At 44.6% G+C, this 23,492-nt stretch overlaps 1 protein-coding gene across 2 annotated transcripts in view; it reads left to right on the top strand.

The window, feature by feature from the left end:
• Nucleotides 1-23,492, top strand: part of ABCB11 (ATP binding cassette subfamily B member 11) — a 120,155-nt gene that overhangs the window by 31,805 nt on the left and 64,858 nt on the right. The window contains exons 2-5 of one of the 2 annotated variants that reach the window (XM_063116428.1): nt 12,680-12,777; nt 18,071-18,165; nt 18,803-18,824; nt 20,493-20,546. In XM_063116428.1, coding sequence (XP_062972498.1) covers nt 18,075-18,165; nt 18,803-18,824; nt 20,493-20,546 — 167 coding nt within the window. In that variant the 5' untranslated portion in view covers nt 12,680-12,777; nt 18,071-18,074. Of the gene's footprint in view, nt 1-12,679; nt 12,778-15,567; nt 15,675-18,070; nt 18,166-18,802; nt 18,825-20,492; nt 20,547-23,492 lie in introns of those variants that run through there. The other variant, XM_063116427.1, reaches the window with a different exon arrangement.

The raw sequence follows: 23,492 nt of genomic DNA on the forward strand, positions 1-23,492 counted from the left end.
AGAAAATCAACCCCACACTTAGAAACACCCCCCTGCTCTCTTATACTGATGTTTGTGTACACCCATAGGCAATCCCACTCATGCCTACTTTCTTCCTGCCTTTATTTTTATTTATTTATTTATTTATTTATTTATTACACTTATATACCGCTCCCATAGCCAGGGCTCTCTGGGCGGTTTACAGAAATTCTAATTCCATTATCTTTCTCTCTCTATCTCCCCCACTTCCTTCTTTCCTTTCTCTCTCTCTCTCTCTCTCTCTCTCTCTCTCTCTCTCTCTCTCTCTCAGTCCCCTGCTTTCTCACTTCCTTCTGTCCTTTCCCCCTCCCCTCCCTCCCCCCTGCTTTAAAAAAATGTTGCGTTTATTGAGTTCTATTAAAGATACATGCTTAGAAGTTCAGATAAGATAACACAAAGGGAAAAATGTGTCCCCCCCCATTTCCTTTACGTACTTCTCCTTCCCTCCCTCCCTCCCTTTCACACACACACACTGACTGCTGCATTGGCTCAACAGGCTGGGCTCAGTAGGATTGTGCCAGGCACAGGGGCAACAGAGCAGCCCTGAGAACCATCGGCTGGGATGAGCAGCTGCTCCATGTGGCTGGGAGTGTATCCTGCAGCTGCCGTGCCATGTCATACAGGACTGCCATGTGCTCCCCTTCCTTCTGTCATTTGCTGTTGCCATTGCTGCACCACTCCATCACCTCTTTTTCTAGCCCAGCCTATACCAGACGATTTGGACTGCAACTCCCAGCATCCCTGACCTTTGGCCTTGCTGGTTGAGGCTGGTGAATGTCAAAGTTCAAAACATCTGGAGAGCACCAGGTTGGGGAAGGCTGTTCTAGTCCAACTGCGTGTGAGCAATTGATTCGGAAGAATGAGAAAAGGAAGCAGAACAGCATGGTAACAGTGAGCACTCTGTTTTAAACAGGGGCGCTGTCTACATGCGGGGAAAGCCCCGTGGTGGCTGTGGATCTGTGCCCCATCGGTTAGACAACGCAAGTGCAGGTTCGCAGCCAACGTGGGGCTTCCCCGCGATGCTGCATTTTGAAAAAGTCGGCGATTTATCCAGACATTTTTGAAGGGAGTGACGTCAACACGGCACTCCTGCAATGTAACGTCACTCAGTGGCCAACCTGGGCCAACCTGGGGTGGAACCTGGTGGAAGGTGACCTGCAATTGGTCACCTTCCACCAGGAAGAGGGTGGGGGCAGCTCTGGTACCCAGATGGCTGCCCAGAAACCCTGCGCTCCCTCCTTGGCAACGGGATTACCCACCACTGCCCTGGGAAAGGGAAAGCACAGGGTTGAGGAGGGAGGTGGCATCAACCTGGCACTGTGAAACCAGCCTCCAGGAAGGACAAAGCAGAGGAGGTGGGGGCAAATGTAGCAGTGGGGCTGGTGCAGCAGTCACAGCTATTCAAGTGACCAGCAACCCAGAGACTTGGGCAGTTAGCCTAGATGCCCAGAGATAGAACCATCGGGAGAGACTAGGCCAAGCTAACTGGAACCCTGGGGATTTCTTTTGGTGGGTACCAGCAGAAGAGCTACTGCAATGCCTGACCATTTGGAGTAGTCTCTGATCATTATGGTTGGATGAATCTGTCAATTTCAGTTTCCCATTTCTCCAGTCTTACATTCAGTTCATCTCAAACTTCTAAGAACGTCTCCCGTCTTACAGTTGGTTCTCCCCAAACTTTGATAATATTTTTTAAATACGTTAGCATGAAAATACATAATCCTTTTTTGATTGGTTGCCGTCCGGGCAGAGGGCGGGCCTGCAAGCCTAATGGCCACTGGAAAGCCCACTCTGCCTCCCTGTATCTATACTACTTGCTGCCACCCCGCACCAGTGATATTGTGGGGTTTGGCAGCGCCATGAAGACAGCCCCTAGTAACTCTACCATAGCACACACCCCACACAATTGCCCAGAACAGTGTGTCAGGATGGGACACTTGGAGATTATAAATGTTAGCACTGTCTCAGGTGCATCATTTCACTTCTCTAAGTAAAATGTCACAGGTAGCAACAAGACTTCCTGGGTACCAAACCTTCGTCTGACCACTCGGAACATAGGAACCTGGCTTAGCCTGAATCAGACCAGGGGGCCGTCTGGCCTAATATTGTCAACACTGACTAGCAGCAGCTCTCTACGGTTTCCGACAGGATTCTTTCTCAGCCCTACCTGGAGATGCTACAAAACCTTTCACATGCTTTGCTTGTGTTCCACAAGTGAGCTACAGTCCCTTCCTGGAAAGCTGTGGTCTTGATAGGTAGCCAGTGGCAGGTCCTTGCCAATATTTGTGAGACTATTTTTCTTTAAGAGTTGCACAGCAAGCAAATTTAACTGGAAGAGTTCTTCTTGTCATTGCTGCAATACATGGGAAACCAGCCCATCTGTTTAATTTCTTACTGTCATCCAACTCTTAAAGCCATGGGAGCTCTGGCAATAAAATGGAGAGAAGACCACCCTAGACCATTCATAATCTGGTTCTAGATAATGAAAGCGTGCAATATCAGAAAAGAAAGTCCTTGTTCCACCGCCACCAAATTAGAAACAGATCACAGTAATTTGAATACACTGAGAATATAATTCTGGCATACTAAGGGAGGTTAACCACAACAATAAATAGTGGTTAGAATAATTAATAACACAATTTAATAATTATATGACAGTATTTCTAAGTTATCAGAATACTTTACATGCACTATTATCTTTGCAACAACTCTTCTTGGTAGACACAATTGTCCCCGTGTTACAGGTGATGATGAAGCTAGGAGGCTCTTTGCTTAAGGTGCCCAAGTGAATTCCATTTGTGGAGATTTAAACCAGAGAATTGCTGGCACATGGCACACACCAATTAGTAAAATAATGACATCAACAATGGAATTGGTACTTACTCAACTGAAGAAAATATTATGGCAAACTGCTCTTCAAGAGAGGACTCCTCACAAGTATGGCAACTCCAGATGTTCATTTCATTCTGTGTTTGTTTTGTTGTGTGTCTTCTTCCTCGAGTTGGAAAAATTGAAATATATTACCGCAGCATAGGAAAACCTTTGACATTATGAATTAGGATATCCCAGCGAATCGATTCTGACTCAAGCCATAAACAAGTTGCAGGTTTTGTTTGTATCTGTGAGTCAGACTGCTCATTACATAAATGAGTTATATTCCATATGTGTATTCGTTTAACTGGTGAGTCAGCTGTGTGTTTCCTGCTTGGATTTCATACGCAGTTCTAGTGTGAATGAGTAACAGTTTGGAAGAATTGCTTACCTTTTCAGCCAATTCTTTTCTATGATTGCATTTTGATGGAGTTGATTGAAATGCAGTATTGTAGTGGAGCAAGGGGCTTCCAAGGAGTTAAAGCTCCAGGACTTTTTTTATTATTATTAGCATGCAAAATGAGATCATCTGCTACCCCACTTAGGCAGAGTCCTGCATTGAGCAGGGGGTTGGACTCGATGGCCTTATAGGCCCCTTCCAACTCCACTATTCTATGATTCCCTGATCCCTTCCAGTTTATGAGAAATTTCCCCAGCAACAATATATTGCTGTAATGCAAATCATTTTGGGGTGGCCTGGTGTTTTTCATTAGCTTTGCAAAATACCTGCTCCTGAAGTAGATAAAAAGAGGTTTGTTAATATGGATCAACACAGCTGCCTGCATTTCTGGATTCTCCTTGTGGGCTTAGCTATATGGGGACTGTCATGCTCAGCACCCTTAGTTCAAAATTCATCTCACCACCACAACTGAAATGTGTGGTGTTTGTATAGTTTTATTATAAAGTATAAGTTGTGTCAAGAAATCAAGTTTCTTTTTGAGATTTTGCTGCTGGTAACAGTTCGTGAGGAGTAGCTGGCACACACTTGTTAAAACCACCCGTGAGCATTATTGTAAAGTTTTCTCATCTCCGGGCCTTCAAGGTCAGAGCTGAATTTCTGCCAAAATGAGATGAACTGATTTCAGCTGGATTGGAGTGAGAGTTTTTCACTCCCCCCTCCCGGAGCTGAGGTAGTAGTTATCCAGCGACAGTAATTGGCTATGGAAGCTCACGTCATACAGCTCAAGAGCCTGGGGGGTATAAAGCTGGAGGGGGGGGTACTGTTTCTACTTAGTCTTCACCTGGGTCTTCATTTTGGTCTTTGTCTTTGAATCTGGTCTTCAATGTAGTTCTCATTTTGATCTTCAGTCTTTGCTTTTGGGCCTGGCCTGGGAACTTTTGGATCCTGACTTATAGGAAGACCCTTATTCCGTTAAAGTATAGGGTAGGTAGTCCTTTATCATTTTGTCTGCAGCATTGCTTCCAAAAGTTCATTGTTTAAAGGGTTTTTTTCTGATTGCTTTGGGTTTCTTGATTTCCTCTGATATTAGTATACTTTCCCCTTTCCTCATTGTTAATAGAATTCTCCCATACCCATTGTTAGTAAATTTCACATCTATTTCCCCTTTCCTTATTCCTAATTTCACATCTATGTTAAAGCTTGTGAGGACTTTAAGCACATTGCTAAATCCAGAGCCTTCTGCTTTGGTTTTGTTACTATTTTGAATTCTGGCCTTGGGGTGTGAAATAGAGGGTGTCAGATGGAACCCTTATTTCCGTGCCCCAAGTGTGTCTTGAAAGGTCTGAGTATCCCCTGGTTCAAATTGAGTTTGGATATTAAGGAGGGTGGTGGCGGTCTACTGGGCAATTTGTTTGCCTATTGTCCGCTAGCATAGTTGCGAAATTCCACATGGGACTACAAGGACAGCAGATGCCTCTGCGTCCGGCCCTCGTGGGCTCAGGCGGACCCACCTGGCGCTAGGTGGACCTGTGCCCGAGTGCTCACAAGGCTTCAAGAGGGCTTGGGTGTGGGTCTGCCCTGACTTCCAGGGAACACCCTTTGCCCCTTTTGCGGATGCCATTAATATAGTGGGAGAAAATATGCAATTTCCCCAAGGCTGGGGATATTGGTTTTTCTCTCTCTCTCTCCTCTAATGGCCTTTGGGAAAACGCGTGTTTCTTCCTTCACCCACTGGGCCAATCGGGGCCTTAAGGGCCCTGTTAACGCAAGGTAACCTTGTGTTAAAAGGGCCTTTAAGGCCCTGATTGTTGCAGGTTGGGGGGAGACAAAACATGCTTTCCAGGGCCTCTGGAAAGTGTGCAATTCCTCCAGCTGCGCTAATGGCGTGGTCGGAGGAATGTTGCACTTTCTGGAGGTCCTGGAAACCATGCTTTGCCAAGGGATCGGCAAAGGCTCACGCGGCCTAGCAAGCTTGCAGGGCAGACCCCAGCTGAGCTTGCCAATCCCTACTGTCCACAGAGCAATGGAGAGAGGGGGGTTCTGGAGTCACCCCTCTTAACCTCCCTACTTCCTCCCTTCACAACTCACCCTGAAAATTGTATTGTAAGTGGAAGCGTGGGATATAAATTAATAAAATAAATAAATTAGCCTAAAATTGCTTTTATAACTTTGCAGGTAATAAGGAAAGAGCCAATAATAGTAACGTTTTGTTATACATTGGATTTACTTTGGGCCTGGCTTTCTTTATGTCGCTTTTATATTTATTTGCCATCTGTTTCAATAATAAAGACAGAAGTGTACTTTCCAGGGTGACATCAAGACAAACGCATTTCAAAATTATTTTTAATAGCAGATATTTATATTTAGTATACAGTAGGTATGTTGTACCGAGTCACAGCGCATTACATTTAAGAGTACTTCAGCTATTGGGTGGTACAGAGATGTAACAAATAAATTTAAAAAAATAAAGCACAACCCAAGCTTCAGATATCTTCCCTCTTTTTGTTTGGCATAGGAGAGAACCTGATAACATGCCTGTATTAAGAGCTCTACAATGGAGATATGTAGGGTTGAGCTGATATTCTCTCTTGCCTCCCCCCCCCCATTTTGACACACCCCATTCTTGTGTGGTAAAATGGTTGAGCTATTTCTTCAAATTTTAAGGGTGGGGGTTGTACTGATGCTTCTCTCAGCGGTACACAGATGGGGCATTCTGGGAAATAAAGATAGCTCCTGAGGAGAGCACCCAAAGGACTGTTGCCAGCCCTACAAAACAGGTGATGGCAGCAAAAGGTCAAAAAGGGGGGAGTGATTTTGACTCTCTTTTGCCCCCCCCCAATTCAGCCCCGCCCCACTCCCACATTCAACCTAATTTGGAATATTCAGGGTACAATTAATACAGAAGAGCCTTGTGATGAATGAGTCCATTAAGTTTCCAAGCTTTGTGGAGAGTCTGAATCCAGTAATCAAATTTCAGCACAGTTGGAATCAAGCGATTCTGCACATGTAGCAAGAAACAGTACGGTTTGTTAAAGACTCCAGTTTCTGTGCTTTTATGGTAGGACTCCTGTGCCCCTTATGCGATATGAAGAAATTTTGCAGACAGATATTTGCCTTTTGCTTTACCTCTCTTTCCTTTGGGTCATGTCACCTGCTTAATTTCTACCAGTCATTTAGCTTCTAATGGCACAGGCATTTTTCAGCTCGGGTCGGTGGGAAGGAGGGAAACTTGGGAATTATATACTTTGTTGGTTGATTTCACACCCAAAAGCTGTTTCCCCTTGATAAACATGACGTAACCATATGATCAGTTGTGCCTGGATAAAAACCACCTTGGAAAAAGAAATGCTTATATGTGATGCAATATTCCAGAGAGCTGGCAGGAAATGATACGCCCTGAGAGCGATTCATTGTTCTCTCTGTTTAACACTGCTCCCTTTCCAACCAATACCTTTAGACGTGGTGCTTTTCTATCTAGTAAGACATTGCATGTGAGTGTAATCTTTGCCAACTCAGACCTGATACTCCATGACCCAAATGTTGATTCTCTCCATTGCCTGGGAGACCCTTCCTTCTGCACAGAAGTGCAACTAATATAGGCATAGTCCAGTCTGAACAGGCTGCTTGCCTCAGCTCTGTTCACACCTTTAGCCTGGGTCATGCAGGCCATCTAGGCAGCTCCTATGTAAACTGGTGATATGGCTAGGGCAACAGGGCAGAACTATGCAAGCTAGTGAGCCAAGTTTGGCCCACTGATCTACGCCAAGCAGGATAGAAGACTTTTCAAACAGTATGAAAACTGTATATGTAATGTGTCCTGGGCCTGAACAGTTGTCATAACCATTATAAACCGTTATAAGCAGTAGTGTAGATCCTGCCTTGGGCTCCCAGTCAGACCCTCTGGAGTTCGCCAAATGGCCGTGCCCCTTTCATCCAACCATAGGGTGACCATTTGGAAAGGAGGACAGGGCTTCCTGTATCTTTGACAGTTGTGTAGAAAAGGGAATTTCAGCAGGTGTCATTTGTCTGCCTGCAGCACCTGGTGAAATTCCCCCTTCAAGCGTCATCACACACGAAAAATAGCAATTGCTTACCATCACTTCTCCACCCGTGCGTTTGTCCCTCATTACTTCCTCTTTTGAAAGAGGAAGTAAACAACGTGCGCGTGGCCCAGTCAGTGGGCTGTTTTGATCCCGCTGCTCCTCCTGCACACAGCAGGAGATAGCAGCAATTTCGTCTTTAAAAATAGGTCAGACTTACTGGGGTGTTTTTTGTCATGCAAAGAAGGTGTGGGAGGCTACTAGGAGGAGGGCTTTCTCTGCTGTGGCACGCCGGTTGTGGAATGAGCTCCCCAGAGAGGTCCATTTCGTTGCCAGCTGAAGACCTTTTTATTCTCTCAGTACTTTAACACTTAATTTTAACTTAAATTTAAATTGTACTGTTCTAACTCTGTATTTTAAATCAATTTCGCTGCGTGGTTTTATCCTGGTTGTGCTTTTTATACTATATTTTGTATTTGTGTTTTTAACCTGATGGTTGTTTTATTATGAGCAAAATAAAGTACATTCATGACTGACCACTCTCGGAAGTTTGCGGGTCCTTTTGATGACAATGTTAACCTCCTGCAGGTTTCCCACACCTTCCTCTGGTTATTCCGTCCTAAAGAAAAACCTAGATATCCCAATTTTTCTAAAATATGGCAAGATTTCCTACCATATGCAGCCAAAGTTGCATTATAAAGCATCCACTAAAGGGGGTTGTCCCATTCAAACCTATGAGCACCAAGAGGAGGGGAAGTTTTCAATTATAGACCACGTAGTCTCCCCTTTCCACCCATGTAATTGCAATTGTGCAAGAGAAGCAAGAAGCAAAGCCCCAGTAAGACAAGGCGATGTCCCCTTAATCTAGAGTAGCCTATCATCATCTGGAGGGGGAGAGGAGGGGCTTTTTACACATACAAATAAAACTTCTCTTTGCACTGTTGTTGTTGCAACCCCCAAGACTGCATTTTTTTTCTAAAACGGAATTAATATTCCATCACAGCAGGTCACGAAAAAATATCCAACCCTGAAGCTGATTGGTGCGGGATTTCAGACAGATGAAAGGAAGTACTTCGTCACACCGTGCATAGTTAAACTACGGAACTTGCTACCTCAAGATATAGTGATAGCCACCAAAATGGATGGCCTTAAAAGAAGTGTAGACAAATCCATGGAGGATAAAGCTATCAATGGTTACTAATCATGATGGCTATACGCTACCTTGAATCTCCAAGGCAGTAGGCTTATGTTACACCAGCTGCTGGGGAACTTGGATGGGAGGGTGCTGTTGTATGCATGTCCTGCTTAGGGTTTTCCCATGGGCAATTGGTTGGCCACTGTATGAACAGAATCCTGGACAAGGTGGACCCTTGATCAGATCCAGCGTGGCTCCTCTTGTGTTCTTATGATGGGACCTGTAGAGATTGGATAATGCTGATTTAGATATGGAGCCTTGGCATTGTGAGATGGCAGGAGATGCAGTTCTTAGGTCTGTCTTTTTCTTCTGCTGTCGTTATGCATCTCCAGACGGAGTTCTCTTAGTGCTAGTAATCAGAAGGTCCAGTGCAGCTATTCTGACTTAATAGATTTTTTGCATTAAGAAAAAAGATGGAAGCAGTGATGGGAAATACGGGAAGGTTATGAGTAGAAGGTGATGGTGAGCGTCATCAGATGAGCATTTTATCGCTCGCTACTGCCCACTTATGGATGTTTGTGCATTCTTTAGACGATGACATCCGCCTTCCACGTGCCTCCCACTTGTTTTTCCATTGCAAAATAGACCCCTTTTAATCTGTCTTCTTTTAAACAAATGGAATGTGCCGCCATTTCCTGCTGTGTGCAGGAAAAGCAGCGCAATAAAAACGGCCCCTGAATGGTCCATGTGGTTGTTGCTGCTTCCTCTTTCCCCGTATAAAGAGACCGTCGCTATTGTGGGACAACAGCAGGAGGCCATAGTGATGGGAGGGAAATGCGAAAATCCACTTGTTTGATGACGCTCGTTATCTGGTAAATGAAGCACAGCAATGGTGCTTTAAAAAGCAGCATTGTTGGCATAGCTGGGGCAGGCAAGGCAGGTGACACCTTCCCTCGCCCACGGAACACCCAAGCAAGACGAGATGAGCAATTAAGTGAGCAAGCAAAGCAAAAATAACTCACATGCGCTAACTCAGTGGACCACAGTCGGCAGCAGGAGCGCACCATCAGTGAGACTCAGAAGTGACTCAGTCAGAGCGAGACTGTGTGCACGGTGAATAAGTGACACATACAATGATAACAATATCTTCAAGAAAGAGAGATGAGGCAAGGCAAGGCAAGGTGACACAAGACTTTCTTCATGCCAATAGAGTGGGAGGACACAGGTTGGCTGGCTTGCATCTCCCCTTAAGTTATCAATCTCGCAGCCCCCAATGAGAGCTCATTGCAGCCCAGGCTGGTGCTGCCAATCACTTGTTTCCATGTCAGCCATGACAGCAGCCCCCGCCCTTTGAGTCTGCCCTACTTGTTTGTTGCAAGCAAGAGTAGTTCACGGAGGTGCATTGTAAAGAGTGGCGCACCATGGAAGAAAACGGTGCTGCTGGAATATGACTGGGTTGGGGTGGTAGTGCCCCCCGGTACCTTGGGTCAGGGTCTCAAGCCCCCTTAGCCCTTTGGTTAATCTGGCTAAGCCTAGCTCCATCTAACATTGGCTGTCCTGCCCTTTGCCCCATGAGCTGCAGTGGGCACCAGACCAGTCTCTGTTGCTGTGTGTGCACACACAAATGTCCCATCTAGCATTGGGGGCTGAGTAAGGGGCCCGCTATTGGCCTGTTATCAGGGCCTTTTTGGCCTTGATCTGACCCTGATGTTTCCTGAGAGGTGATACATTTTCTTTTAGATGTTATGAAGGTGATGTGGTCACAGCTTCTCGTGTTCTCATCAGATCCCACAGCCTGTTAATGGGAAATGCAACTTCTTTAGGTTACAACCCAGCAGCCTGCTAAAAGGGAAGTGTGATGTTCATGGACCTAAAGCTTCCATTCTACATATGCCTACTTGGAAGGGAGTCATACTGGACTTCTTTCCTTCCCCAACCTGGTGACCTCCAGATGTGCTACTGGACTCTGCAACTCTATTATTCCAATGGCTCAACTGGGTTAGGAAGGCTGCTGGAAGCAATGAGACATGCCTTCTGCCACATCAGACTGTTAGAAGAGGGACTGGATACAAAAGGAGGTTCCAGCAAAATCAGTGACATGATATGACCTACTTACTGAAAAACAACCAAGGAACAGAAACCAGAACATACTAGGGCTGACATATACATGTGGAAGGACTTCACGGGCATTTTAATGAGGTATCGTTTTGGAAAAGTGAGTTGCTGGAGGCTGAGCTGAAAGTTGAATCACATGGATCGGAGTGGTAGGTTTTGGTGTTTATTTTGGGGGTCATCAGTGTGCACAGCACTGGCCTCACGATTGGGTGGAGCTCAGTGTTACAACAGACATTAGGTTCCTGGAGTTTTCCTCAAATTTGATAGCCATTCACCTTTCGGCTTTCCAGTTGAGGACCTCCACAGTAAGGTTGTGGTGTAATAACCAGGCCACCATCCAGATTATCAACACTTAGATGTCCCATTCCTCAAGGGTGATTCATTTGATCAGGGCCTTCATGCTCCATTGCTTACGGGAGAACAGCTTGCTTTGGGCTAGATGTGGCTCAAGCTTAGATAACGCTATTGCTGATGCCCTCTCTTGTTGGCATTGCCTTTGGGAGTTGGTTTTAGAGGCCCAGGATGAACAGGATGCTATGCCTCAGGCGCTCTGGAGCTTTGGCAATTAGAAGCCCAATGGGCTAGTTTGGCAGTCCTTGCTCCTGCCACAAAAGCCAGCTATAACAACCACATCGGAGAATTTAGGGAATTCAGATGCAGCACAGGTTTAAGTCAATGTGGTCTACGCTAGCGGATCATCACACGCAGTTTTGCAGTTAAGCTTGAAGGGAATGGCTTTGATCCTAGGATCATCCTTGTTGTAGGATGCAGACAGGCTGGAGTGTGTTCAGAGGAGGGCAATGAGCATGATTAGGGGTCTGGAAACAAAGCCCTATGAAGAGAGACTGAAAGGACTGGGCATGTTTAGCCTGGAGAAGAGAAGACTGAGGGGAGACATGATAACACTCTTCAAATACTTGAAAGGTTGTCACACAGAGGAGGGCCAGGATCTCTTCTCGATCCTCCCAGAGTGCAGGACACGGAATAATGGGCTCAAGTTACAGGAAGCCCGATTCTGGCTGGACATCAGGAAAAACTTCCTTACTGTTAGAGCAGTATGACTATGGAACCAGTTACCGAGGGAGGTTGTGAGCTCTCCACACTAGAGACATTCAAGAGGCAGCTGGACAACCACCTGTCAGGTATGCTTCAAGGTAGATTCCTGCATTGAGCAGGGGGTTGGACTCGATGGCGTTGTAGGTCCCTTCCAACTCTACTATTCTATGATTCTAATGTCAGTTTTGGTGTTTGAAGCTAAATGGGAGGGTGGGTCAGATACTTCAGGTGACTTCAGACTTAGGAAAACTCAGGGGTAGTCATGGATTTCCCCACCCTCACCTGATAAGAGAGGTCCTTTTACTCCCAACATTCTGTTAGCAACTAGCATAAAGCCCATTTTACCATGGATGCTAGTAGTCCTGCTCCGTTCCCAAGTTTTTGCCCCTCAGTCCCCTCACCACAGAGGGGGTCATGAATAATGCAAATTTGGATCATGCATAGTGAATCCCCCCCCCTTTGGAATCTGCATGCAGCATGGCCTTGTGTCGCCTTCCCCCTCCCTGCTGGTTGTGACAGCCTAACCACACAGCTGCACTCAGGGCCCGCCTTTGTGCCATACTGATTGACTGAGCAGGGCTGTCCATTGTCCTGCTAGTGGAGGGGTTGCCCCACCTAATTGGCATGGAGGAAATTAATTGTTATTAAAAAAATCGAGTTTTGAACTTTTCCGGAGTTGCAAATTTTTCTGCATGTCTGCACTGCTTGAAAGAAAACTCTGTAATATCGGTCTGGTAGATCTTGAGTAATAAACATTACACTATCCTATTCTCATAGACCCTGTTCAGATGACCTGCTAAGCCGTGGTGGTTAAGCACTTTGAGCTAAACTTTATGCCTTGGTGTGTTGTGCAAACCATTCCTAACCATGGTGGCTACATTACCACGGTTTAAACACACTCACTAACCATTTGCTTCAAAATGTTTGGCGGCCTAACCATGGCTTAGTGTACAGATTTTGCAGCATTTACTATCATTTGTTCTTGTTTTGAAGCAATTTCAGCATTGCTGGCATTTTTTGCTGATGGATGTTCTTTCTTTTTAGGTTGTGGTCCTTGACCTGCCCTGGCTGGAGTAGTCATCGATGGTCATTCCATCAACTTCTGGATCACAGCTGTCTTTCGGCGGATCAGCTTCTATCTGGTGAGAGGGGCAGCGTGATATAAAATGGTCCAAATTGTTACTGTGGTTACACTGCCCAGCGGTGTGCACGCTTTGCTCATCTATTGGTTATTCATTTGGGTGGAAATGATTTGATTCGGTCCATGGGTTTGGCCTTTAATTTCTGGATAAGGTAAGATCTCCAATAGCTTAAAACTTCAGGCCCAGGTGTAATCCTGGTCTAGTCGGAGAAGCTGGAGCAAAGCATGTGGCGGGGAGCTCTTCATCCCAATTGAACGGATTGGGCCAGGCGAGGGGTTAACAGTGATGTAAATAATTGGCTGTTCACAAATGGGGGAGTCTGCCTCCCGTGCCCACACATTCTGCATGATCAGTTTATTGTGATGATAGGTTGTATTTATCAGACAAAGGATGTGCGATTTTCCTTGAGGATCTGCAGTAGGGATGTGGGATGAATCCTTCCAGGGGATCGCGTCCGCTGAGCTTTTGGAAGCTGGCCCCCCCTCCCGCCCATACTTCGGCTCACTTGTCTATGAGCTGCCCTGACTTGACCTGAGCAAATTGGGCCAGCTCATAGACTTCCACCACTGCTGCCTTGCACAAACCCTGTGCACTTCCCTTGCCGATGCCCACCAGCAAGGAGAGCGTGAGGGGTGTGTGCACAGTGGCAGCGGCAGGAGGCGGTGGTGGGGAGGGAAAACTCTCACCGCCATGCTCCAGCCTCTCACACTGTCCTTGCCAATGCCCACCGGAAAGAGAACATGAGGGGGTTGAGCACGGCGGCAGGGTCAACTTCCCACTTTTATACAAGAGGGTTTTTCTGCAAATTGCGACTGTAATTTGTGCAAATTATGCCCATAATTTCTGGGGAAACAATCTTGCGCAAAAGGTGGGAAGTTTCCAGATTTGGGGAATGAGCCCCCAGCTCAGTTCATAAAGACAAGCCGAGCCGGGGGCACCATGAGGGTCCCTTGGGGAGCCCTAAAAGGGATGGATTTTGCCACAGCCAACATCCCTAACCTGCAGATAGGCCTTCATGACCAAGTTGATTGGTGGGGTGAGCCGAGCCGCCAGCTGACTGCTCCATCTAGGGGCTGGTGGTGCGGGTATGAAGGGAGGTGAGGTATGTTACCTGATTGAACACTGTGAGGCACCTGAAAGGCGAGAGGATGTTGAATCAACCCGTTCTCATTGCCATCTGGCTTGAGGGTGCCCTGGGTTGGGAACAGCCCTTGGCGCATGCAGGTTCACGCTGACTGACTGCCAGCCAGCGGCAATGTGCAGGGGCAAGCAGGGGCTCACTCAATTTGCCTGAGAGGCGAACAGGCAATGAGAAGCTGAGATCCCTTTCAGGGCTTAGCACTGCTTTGAGCTGGGCTAAAATCACTCGTAGGGAGGAGTTTTAGTGGTTTACTAAGGTCTCCCGAAGCCCACGCTTCATCTGTTTTTCTGGTTTGCCTCGTTTTTCTGATGTTGCAATGAAGTTTTATCTCATGCATGTCTCCGGTGTCTTCATTCCAATGAAGACACACACAAAAAGCACAGATGCAGAGTGAGGGAAGTAGAGTGTTTCTCAGCCCAATTTACTTTCCCACTTCATTTTATAGCTCTAATCAGACATTATTATAACGTTGCCTTACTGAAATGGTAGAAGGTAGGCGAATTCCTTGAGAATAACAAGGAAGTTTTAGTTATTTGTTTATTTATTTGCCGCTCCACATCGAGACAGATTCTGGAGATGTGAACAATAAAAGGTAAAAAGATAAAATAAAAAATAAAACTCTGCATTAAAAAAAAATTAAGAACATAATACTAATAAAAACTGTGGTTGGTCAGTCAAGGAATGCTTCCTGAAATAGATATGTTTGAGGAGGTGATGGAACCAACAGAGTGTGCACCTGCCTGATCTCCAGGGTTCCATAGAAAAGGGGCCACCACACTGAAGGCTCTTCTTCTGGTGCATTCCAATGGAGCTGTAGGTCTATGGGGAACCATCAGGAGCATGCCCTCTGATGACCTCTGTGTCTGGGCAGATTGATAAGGGAGAAGGTGCTCTCTCAGATATCCTAGTCCCTCATTGTTTAGGGCTATCACCCAGACTTGGGAACAAAGCATCCACAGGGCTTCTGTCTTGCCAGGACTCAGCTTCAGTTTATTGGCCTTCATCCAGCTCATTACTGAGTCTGGGCACTGAACCAGGACAGCCTCACCTGATTCAGATGCCACAGGGAGATAGAGCTGTGTATCAACAGCATGGCACTTGGCTCCAAATCCCCTAATGACCATTCCCAGTGGCATCATATAGCTGTTGAACAAAATTGGGAACAAGATGGTGCCCTGCAGAACCCCATCTCTCAATTGCCAAGAGGCTGAGGAATAATCAGCCAAAGTTACTCTTTGAAATTGGCCCTGCAGGTAAGACCAGAACCAATGTAACACAGTGCCTCTGATGCCCATCCCATGGAATTGATTCAGAAGGATACCATGGCCGATGGTATCAAAAGCCATCAAGCAGAATTAACAGGGTGCCGTTCTCCCTGTCCTTCTCTCAATAAATGTCATCCATCAAGGTTGATTCGGTTCCGTAAGCAGGTTGAAACCTAGACTGGAATGGGTCTATATAATCAGTATCCTCCAAGAGCGTCTGCAGTTGCAATCCTGCTGTTCAGCTGCATGATAATTTTAATCAGGTTAAAAATTCTACAGGGGATGTCAAATAACTCTGCTGACCACAGGGTTACTGACCTGTGTGTAAATAGTGTATGACCATTTATGGGCTTAAATCCTGATAAATGGGTTACTATGCTGAACACTGATAGATGTTGAAAAAGGAGGAACAAACTATTAGCTAATTTCACTTCACTGGATCCTTGGAACTCGTTTCATCGTTTCTTCATTTTTTAAAAAAACTTCCACTGGTAAGTAAAATTTTGTTACAATTTTAGCTTTGGATGAGACAGCATCAGCATCTGTATCTCAGCAGTTTTTTTAAAAAAATTTTTTTTAACTATCTTGTGACCACAAGAGCTTTCAAAATATCTTGTGACCAGATTCTCATGTTCTTGCTGTCACTGGGGGTGCAAATGAGCTTGCATCGTGAAAAGTATTAAACTGGGGTTCCCCCCTCCAAGTGTTTCCTTTAGGAAACTCTGTGTTACTAGGGGGTTTAAGAAATATAGAATAAGTAATAATTTGAAACGTTGCTTCAAAAACACCTGATTCAATGTGCATTTGCTGCATTTATTTAAAAGCAGATGTGTGTGGGGTGGAGTGTGGGGGAGGGTCTCTGAATTGGGTTGGCGCATCAGAACTGAGGGAAATGGGCCAACCCTTTTGCCTTGCACCATTTCCCCCTTATCTATCCCCACCACCTGCTGCTCTTTTCTATACACTCATCATACTTGACAGTCACAATCTAAAGATTAGTCTACTTTTACAGACTGCTGTCCTTTAGTCTCCCCAACAGCAGAAACTTAAATAGTTCCCAGACGTTTCTATAGCTGAGGCATTGCAATAAAGTGTGGGGTGGTGGCTAAAGTGTTGGACTGGGAGTTGGGAGACCTGGGTTCTAGTCTCGGCCATGGAAACCCACTGGGTGACTTTGGGCCAGTCACAGACTCTCAGCCCAACCTACCTCACAGGGTTGTTGTTGTGAGGATAAAACGGAGAGGAGGAGGATTATGTACACCCCCTTGGGTTCCTTGGAGGAAAAAAGGCAGGATATAAATGCAATAATACATAATACAAGGTGGTGGTGGGCATTTTTTAAAGACTCCTAAAGTCAATCAACTGTACCTCTAGAAGATTGCGGGAGTTCTGAGGGAGGCAAGTGCAGCCTAAGGTAGGAGCTCTAAGCTGAGTAATAGAGAGAATGATTATTATATTTATTTTTGACCCCCTAGTCCTGTGTTCTTGGCCAAAGAGGGCTCCCAAAGCAAGGAAAAGGGGAGCTAGTAATGAGTCGAAGGGAAATTTGGCTATCAGAAAAATGTTTGAAAAGACCTGATATATACTGTAGAAAGAACCTATTGTTTACACTGGGTTGGCACAGGGAAGGGGACCAAAAAAACCCTTTACTCTCCTTTCCTGTGGCAGAAACCTCTAATCCACATCAAAATACTTTAAACCACTGCCACACTTCAGTTAGTTACATATCTCAGAAAAGGAGGGGAAATGTAGATTTGTATATCAGTAACACCACCAAAGTGTTCCTGGCTGTGAGTTCCTTATGATGCTCTTCACCCGCTGTTGATTCCTTGTAACTTAAACTACATAGTGAGCCCTTGAAGAATGGAAGGCAGATGTGGAGAACCTCAAAAGGTTCCAGGGCCATTTTGCACTGCCCCGACATTCCCGTGGGCTGCACTCCTGCTGCTGCAGGAATTCAGCGGCAGTGGCAAATAATAATAAAAAAGTGGTTTTCTGCCCAATTTCAGTGGTAAACAGTTACAGAAGGCTAACCTAGCTAACTTTAGCTTGTTTTCAAGCTAAATATGGCTGTTTTAGCATTCCATAGTGGTTTGCCACTGAAATTTGGCATCACACTGCTATTTCCCCCTGTCCCCACCAAGAATTTTAGCAGTACGGCAGCCACAGGGGATGTGTGTGGCTTGCAGGCCGTGTGTTGCCCGCCCCTAATGGAATGCATGTAAAGTTGAAAAGTATCAAAACACATAATGGGACTAGAGGCCTGTGCCTATGGAAACCCCCTCATGTGTTTACTGAATGATGAGGGTCTGACATTCTAGCCCCTTCCCAGATGTGGTTCTCCTGCAGCTGCTGTACAGCATTTATCTCAAAGAACACTTTGCAGGTACAGCTGTATATTCCTAGGGCCAGATCTACGCCATACAGGATATAACACTTTGAAAGCAGTTTGACAATGGTATATGGAAAGTGTCGTGGGACCCAATAGTTGTCAGTGCACTTCGATACTGCTTTACAACAGTAGTATAGATCCTGCCTAGGACTGTCCCTCATGATTGGCTGGGAAACCCCACAAGCCAAGATTTAGGCTGGTTTGCTCTGCTGTTAACTGTAAATTTGGGGAGTATGTGTGTTGGCTTTGTTTTGGTTTATAAATTCTGATTGCAAGCCTTCCTGGAAGTTGTCAGACTGAAGGTTGGAGTTTTCAATATGTCAAATAAACAATACAATGGGGCTGAACCACATGGGCTTACTGAGTTCTACAGGAAAATCCGTTTGGCTCAGTGAAGTCAAAGGAGAATAAATGAGAGCATTGCCAAAGCTGTGAAAAATTGTCATGTGCCTTGAAAAGACAAAACATTGGTCACAATTCCTTTCATTTTTGCAGAAACATGAGGAAGCAGACCATGCCCGAACCAGTTACTTTGTTCAGCATTAAGAAAATTGGAGAAGACAACCGCGCCTTTGAGTCAAATGAATCACGTAAGATGTTTTGCATTTTGGACAGTTCTTGGCTTTGTACACTGACTGATAAACCTATTCAATTCACATTTGTTGAGAGCATTTCAGGCTCATGGTTTGGAAATGGTTTCCTGTGTTTCAAGCCAAGCTGAAAACTCCCAATAAATGAATTGTGACAAGTTGTTGTATCATCAGTCCACACAATATTTATGCTTTTGCATAATCAATTCATTGGCTTGGATCCTAAGGTTCTGCTGGTGGGAGCTTCCCCTTCACAGAGTTCTGTTAAGAGAGCACTCCTGCCTAGGGTGGCCATATGAAAAGGAGGACAGGGCTCCTGTATCTTTAACAGTTGTAGAGAAAAGGGAATTTCAGCAGGTGTCATTTGTATGCAGGCAGCACCTGGTGAAATTCCCTCTTCATCACAACAGTTAAAGCTGCAGAAGCCCTGCCCACTTTTGCATCTGGTCAACCTGTTTTGAGGGGGATCAGATGTGCAATCAGAATCATTCCAACATTTTGTCTGTTCTGGATCTTACCAGAAGTTATATGAGCAGGTCTATGGGGATTGTTTCATCAAGCACATGCATCTTAGAGGTGTGTGTATGTGTGTGTTTTCAAAGACCGTTAACTACAGGATGTATTTGTTTCCCAACAGATAATGGCATCAGCAAACCAGAGTAAGTAATGCAGATATTCCCAGGTGAAATATTTGGTTGTAATTGGAGCTAAAACAAAATGTTACAGTGTCCAGTACTTCTGTTTCAGATTTCAGCAAGCCATGCCTCTTTCCAGGAAACTCCATTCACCACCCACCCATCCCACAACAAACATTCAGCTTTCTATGCCCACCGAGCATGCTCAACCCTTATTGAACTGGTTTAGGGTTTTTTAAAAAGGTTTTTTAGATTTTTTTTCATGAAGATATTTTGTATTTCTACAAATCTTAGGGTTTCCTTGAGCATACTGCTTTGGCTACATAAGGATAAGCATTATTATTATTATTATTATTATTATTATTATTATTAACCTGCCTTTCCCCCAATGCTGGGAATCAAGGCGGCATACTAGGACTTCTGTACATGAGCAATTTATGACACACTTGTGACTGGTCCCTCATGGAAGTTTGCAGGCCCTTTACATGTTATCGTCAATTTCCAGGACATCTTCCCCCTTTATCCTATTTTCAAAAAGATCAGAAATAAGCTGAAATAAAAATTAATGCAGCATATTGGCAGTGTATAATGCCGGCATAGTACTATAATACAGTCACTAGAAGGCAATGTTTCATTGAACGTATAGAGCATTGCCGAGAAAGGAAGTTTTCAATTCCAAATCACATGCCCACCCTCTAAAGGAGTCCATTGTAAACCCAGAAAGACTCCAGAAGAAGAAAGCCCAGTAAGGTTGGGGGATTTTTTGCTTAATCTAGAGAAACCCTAAGTTCACTATTAGTATATACAAGAGGGACCTGTAGCAAAGTGTAGCAGTCTGGACTATTCTTATTCACTATTCCAGTCAGTCCACCAGGCTGATTTCTTCCAGGATACTCACCGTTGCCCTGGGAGAAGGAAAGCGTGGAGTTTGAGGGAGAGGAGATGCCAACCCAGCACCATGAAGACACCCCCCTGAATAGGTCCAGACATCATCTTAAATCCATGTCTAACACCTATGTCCTTTTATATTTTTCTTGACTCTGGAGTAGGAGCAGGGCCCCCAGTCCAGATCATAAAATGCCCCCCACTAACATCCCATGCTAGGGTCCTGATCCAGATCAATTATTAGCAGTTTAATATTACGAATTGAAATAACGAAGCATTTAGAAAAGGCAGACCTCTTTCAGATCTTTTCGTAGTACCATTAAGAAGCAAGCCTCTTTCTTCTTGCTAAATGGACAGGCTGGGGCAACGGCTCTGATCAGAAGCACACTTACTTCAAAGGAAGCTCCACTGAAATCAACGATTGCATTTCCAAGAAGCTGTGTTTTGGATCAGAGTTGGCATATAGCAGAGGGAGGGGCACTATGTGGACTAATGCGGGGGAGGGCGGAAACCAGGGCCCTTCTACGACGCCCCCAAAACTAGGTTTGGCTCTTTTTTGTTGTTGGTTTTTTGTTTGTAGAACTCTTTTCGGTAAATTTCAAGCCTATTCAAAGTAAACTCTGGTTTCTTGTGTTTCAAAAATATTCCCAAATAATGCCTCTTTTAGAAATGATGCTCTCATTGAAACCTAAGTCGAAACAAAGCACCAAGATGAGACATTCATTTCCATGGATAATGGTACAATGGTGATGTACAGAGCCAGGCACAGTAAGAGCACTCACGTGAGGAATGCCTTGCCTTTCACAGGTATTTCTATTCAAAAAAAGAGACTTCTTCAAAGGACAATGCAAAGGAGAACAAGTAAGTTAAACTGGCTCCTCTTCTAGTAGAATAATTGTTGGACTCACTCATTCATTCCTTGAAAGTTTTCCCTGGAAGGGCAGGGGGCCCATACAAATAGATATTTTAACATGTTGATCCCAAAATCCAGTAGCCTACACATAGATGTCATCACTTGTCAAAAGCTGACCCAATGCCTGAACCAACCATCGTGCCTCTGCATAATGCAGCCAACCATGGGTCCACATATATCCATTTAGTAAGCTAGTTGTCTATATCATCCTACCCACATGTTGAGGATCACAGTATCATAGAGATGGAGGGGGCCTTGTAGGCTATCTAGTCCAACCAGCTGCTTGATGCAGGAAATCCAGAACAACCACTCATGGGCCTTCAGCAAGGGAATGGCCCCTTCCCACAAGTAATTGGTTTCATTGTTGAACCATCAAGACGTTTCTCCTAACGTTCAACCAAACTCCACTCTGCTGTAATTTAAGCCCAGCAGATCTAGAGCTCCATCAGACGACCATTTTTATTGCACACGCATTACTGGGCACTAACGCATTTTCACGGGTCCCTCTCATGATGTTGTCCACCTCCCACGTACCTTCCACCCCTTCTAGCCTTCTCTGCGCCACAAAAATACACCCCAGTAAGTCCGACTTATTTTTAAAGACAGAAGTTGCCTCTATCTCCTGCTGTGTGCAGGAGAAACAGCATGATCAAAACGGCTAACCGAATGCGCCACGTGCATGTTGTTTACTTCCTCTTTCAAAAGAGGAAGTAATGAGGGATAATCACGCTGGTGGAGAAGCAACAATAAGCAAATATGATTTTCTCTCATGTGATGACACTCCTAGTCCTGTCCTCCATGGCAGCAGAGTGTTTGTCCTGTCCTATGTGACAAATCCTCAGTGCTATTTCAGCCCCTCAGTCTTCACTTCTCCATAGCCAGTTCCTTAAATATTTCCTCACAGGCCTTGTTTTCCATACACTGGCCATGGCCAGATCTACACCTTATGTCAAATCATTACGAATGTGGAATAAAAAGCAGAAAATAGCTCTATGAAAGCGGTATATGGAATGTGGATTGTTTTCCAACAGTTATCTGTGCACTTTAATACCACTATAAAGCAGTAGTGTAGTCCTTTTTATACCCAGATTTAAAAAGCAAAGTTCGAATCAGTGCTAAGACACTGGTGAGCCTAGACCCCACTAAAATAGGAGCAAGATCAGATGACATGTGTAGTTATTGCGATGGCAGCAACTTAGTCCTGCTCTTTGGAAACTGAGTCTTTGCTCTCTTCTATGTGGCAGTATTTGAAGAGTGCTATTATTATGGCTCTCCTCAACGTTCTCCAAACTAAACATTCCCAGTTCTTTTAACCTTTCCTCATATGACTTGTATTCTCCATTTGAGCATCTTCCTGTCCTCCCTTGAAACTGTATGAATTTGTCTGTATCCTTCTTGAAATATGATTCCCAGAACTGGATACAGTGGAACTATGACTTTCCATGACTTGGAAATTCTGATTCTATTAATGCATCCTGAAAAGGGGAATTTTACCACTTCCCTGCTACCACAGATTTCTGCTCAAGTGCGGGACAATAACTTCACCACTTGACAGAACAACACAGGCTCCATGGGTGTGCTACATAATAGGTTATACGTTTAGTCAGAATAACGTAGCCACATAAAATCGCATTTGGGTTTTCCATTGGTGCCATTCCAGTACATGGTTCAGTGATAGTAATTACGAACCACTGCTTGTACCCCTTGAGGTGATGCAAACAGATCCATCAAATTAGGCTGTTAGCTTTGCTTGTCTCTGCATCTACTTGCTTCATCACTCCAAGAACCCACTTCCCTTGTGCAATGGGGTCAGTCTTTTCCCCTCTGCTTCAGGCTCCTTCCTGAACTGCAGTAGCAGATTAAAATAGAGTTCATCTATAGCTGAACATGGAATGGCAATCTTCTTCTTTAATTTTAGGATCTGGTACCAAAACCATGGCAGGATCTACACTACTGCTTTAAACAGTAGTTTATAACAGTAGTGACAACTGTTGGGGCCCAGAACAAACTCCATATATAGTTTTCAAACCGTTTTCAAAGTGTTATATCCTGCTTGGTGTAGATCTGGCCCATCTCCTTGTCATAGGCTATGAAAGGTAACAAAGGACATAACATTTTAATATGTTATATTAGCAAATATTTTATTAATCAGTCAATCAATCAATACTAACGAGATGAGATGAGAGAGGCTGATGAAATATACTATGGTAGCCAGGCATCTGCGAAATATTGCTTAGGGAATGCCATGAAATGATGCCTCTCAAGAATGCAACTACAATGGCTGAAAATTGTGAACAAAAATCAAACAATGAGCTTCTCAAGATCCTAGAAATATTTTGACCACTGGATTGGATTAACTGGGTTAATATGTGGGTAACAGGATCTAGTAGTGTTAGGACAGTGCTACCTTTAGTCCCAGCCAATCCCTTGGTTCTATGAAGAGGTTCTCTTCTGACAGGCCTATCCAGGGGAATTTTAGCATGTTTTTACGATGTGTTTATGATGTATAATATCTTCTTAATTCAGTTTTATGTATTTTATATTTACTGTTGTTTCCTGCCTCAATCAAAATGGAGAGGTGGGTAAGAAATAATATAATAATAATAATAATAATAATAGTAATAATAATAATAATAATAATGGCAAAGGGAAAATCTACTCTACTGTTTTATAGTGGTATTGAAGTGCACTGATAACTGTTGGGGCACAATCCATACCGTTTTCATAGAGCGATTTCCTCGTTTTTATTCCACATTCGTAATGATTTGACACAAGGAAATGCGATTTCAATCTGCAGGAGCCCTGCCCTCTTGACCAGATGCAAAAGAGGGCAGAGCTCCTGCAACTTTGAGTGTTGTGATGAAGAGGGAATTTCACCAGGTGTTGCATGCATA

This window comes from Elgaria multicarinata, chromosome 2, assembly GCF_023053635.1.
Source record: "Elgaria multicarinata webbii isolate HBS135686 ecotype San Diego chromosome 2, rElgMul1.1.pri, whole genome shotgun sequence".
Lineage (NCBI taxonomy): Eukaryota > Metazoa > Chordata > Lepidosauria > Squamata > Anguidae > Elgaria > Elgaria multicarinata.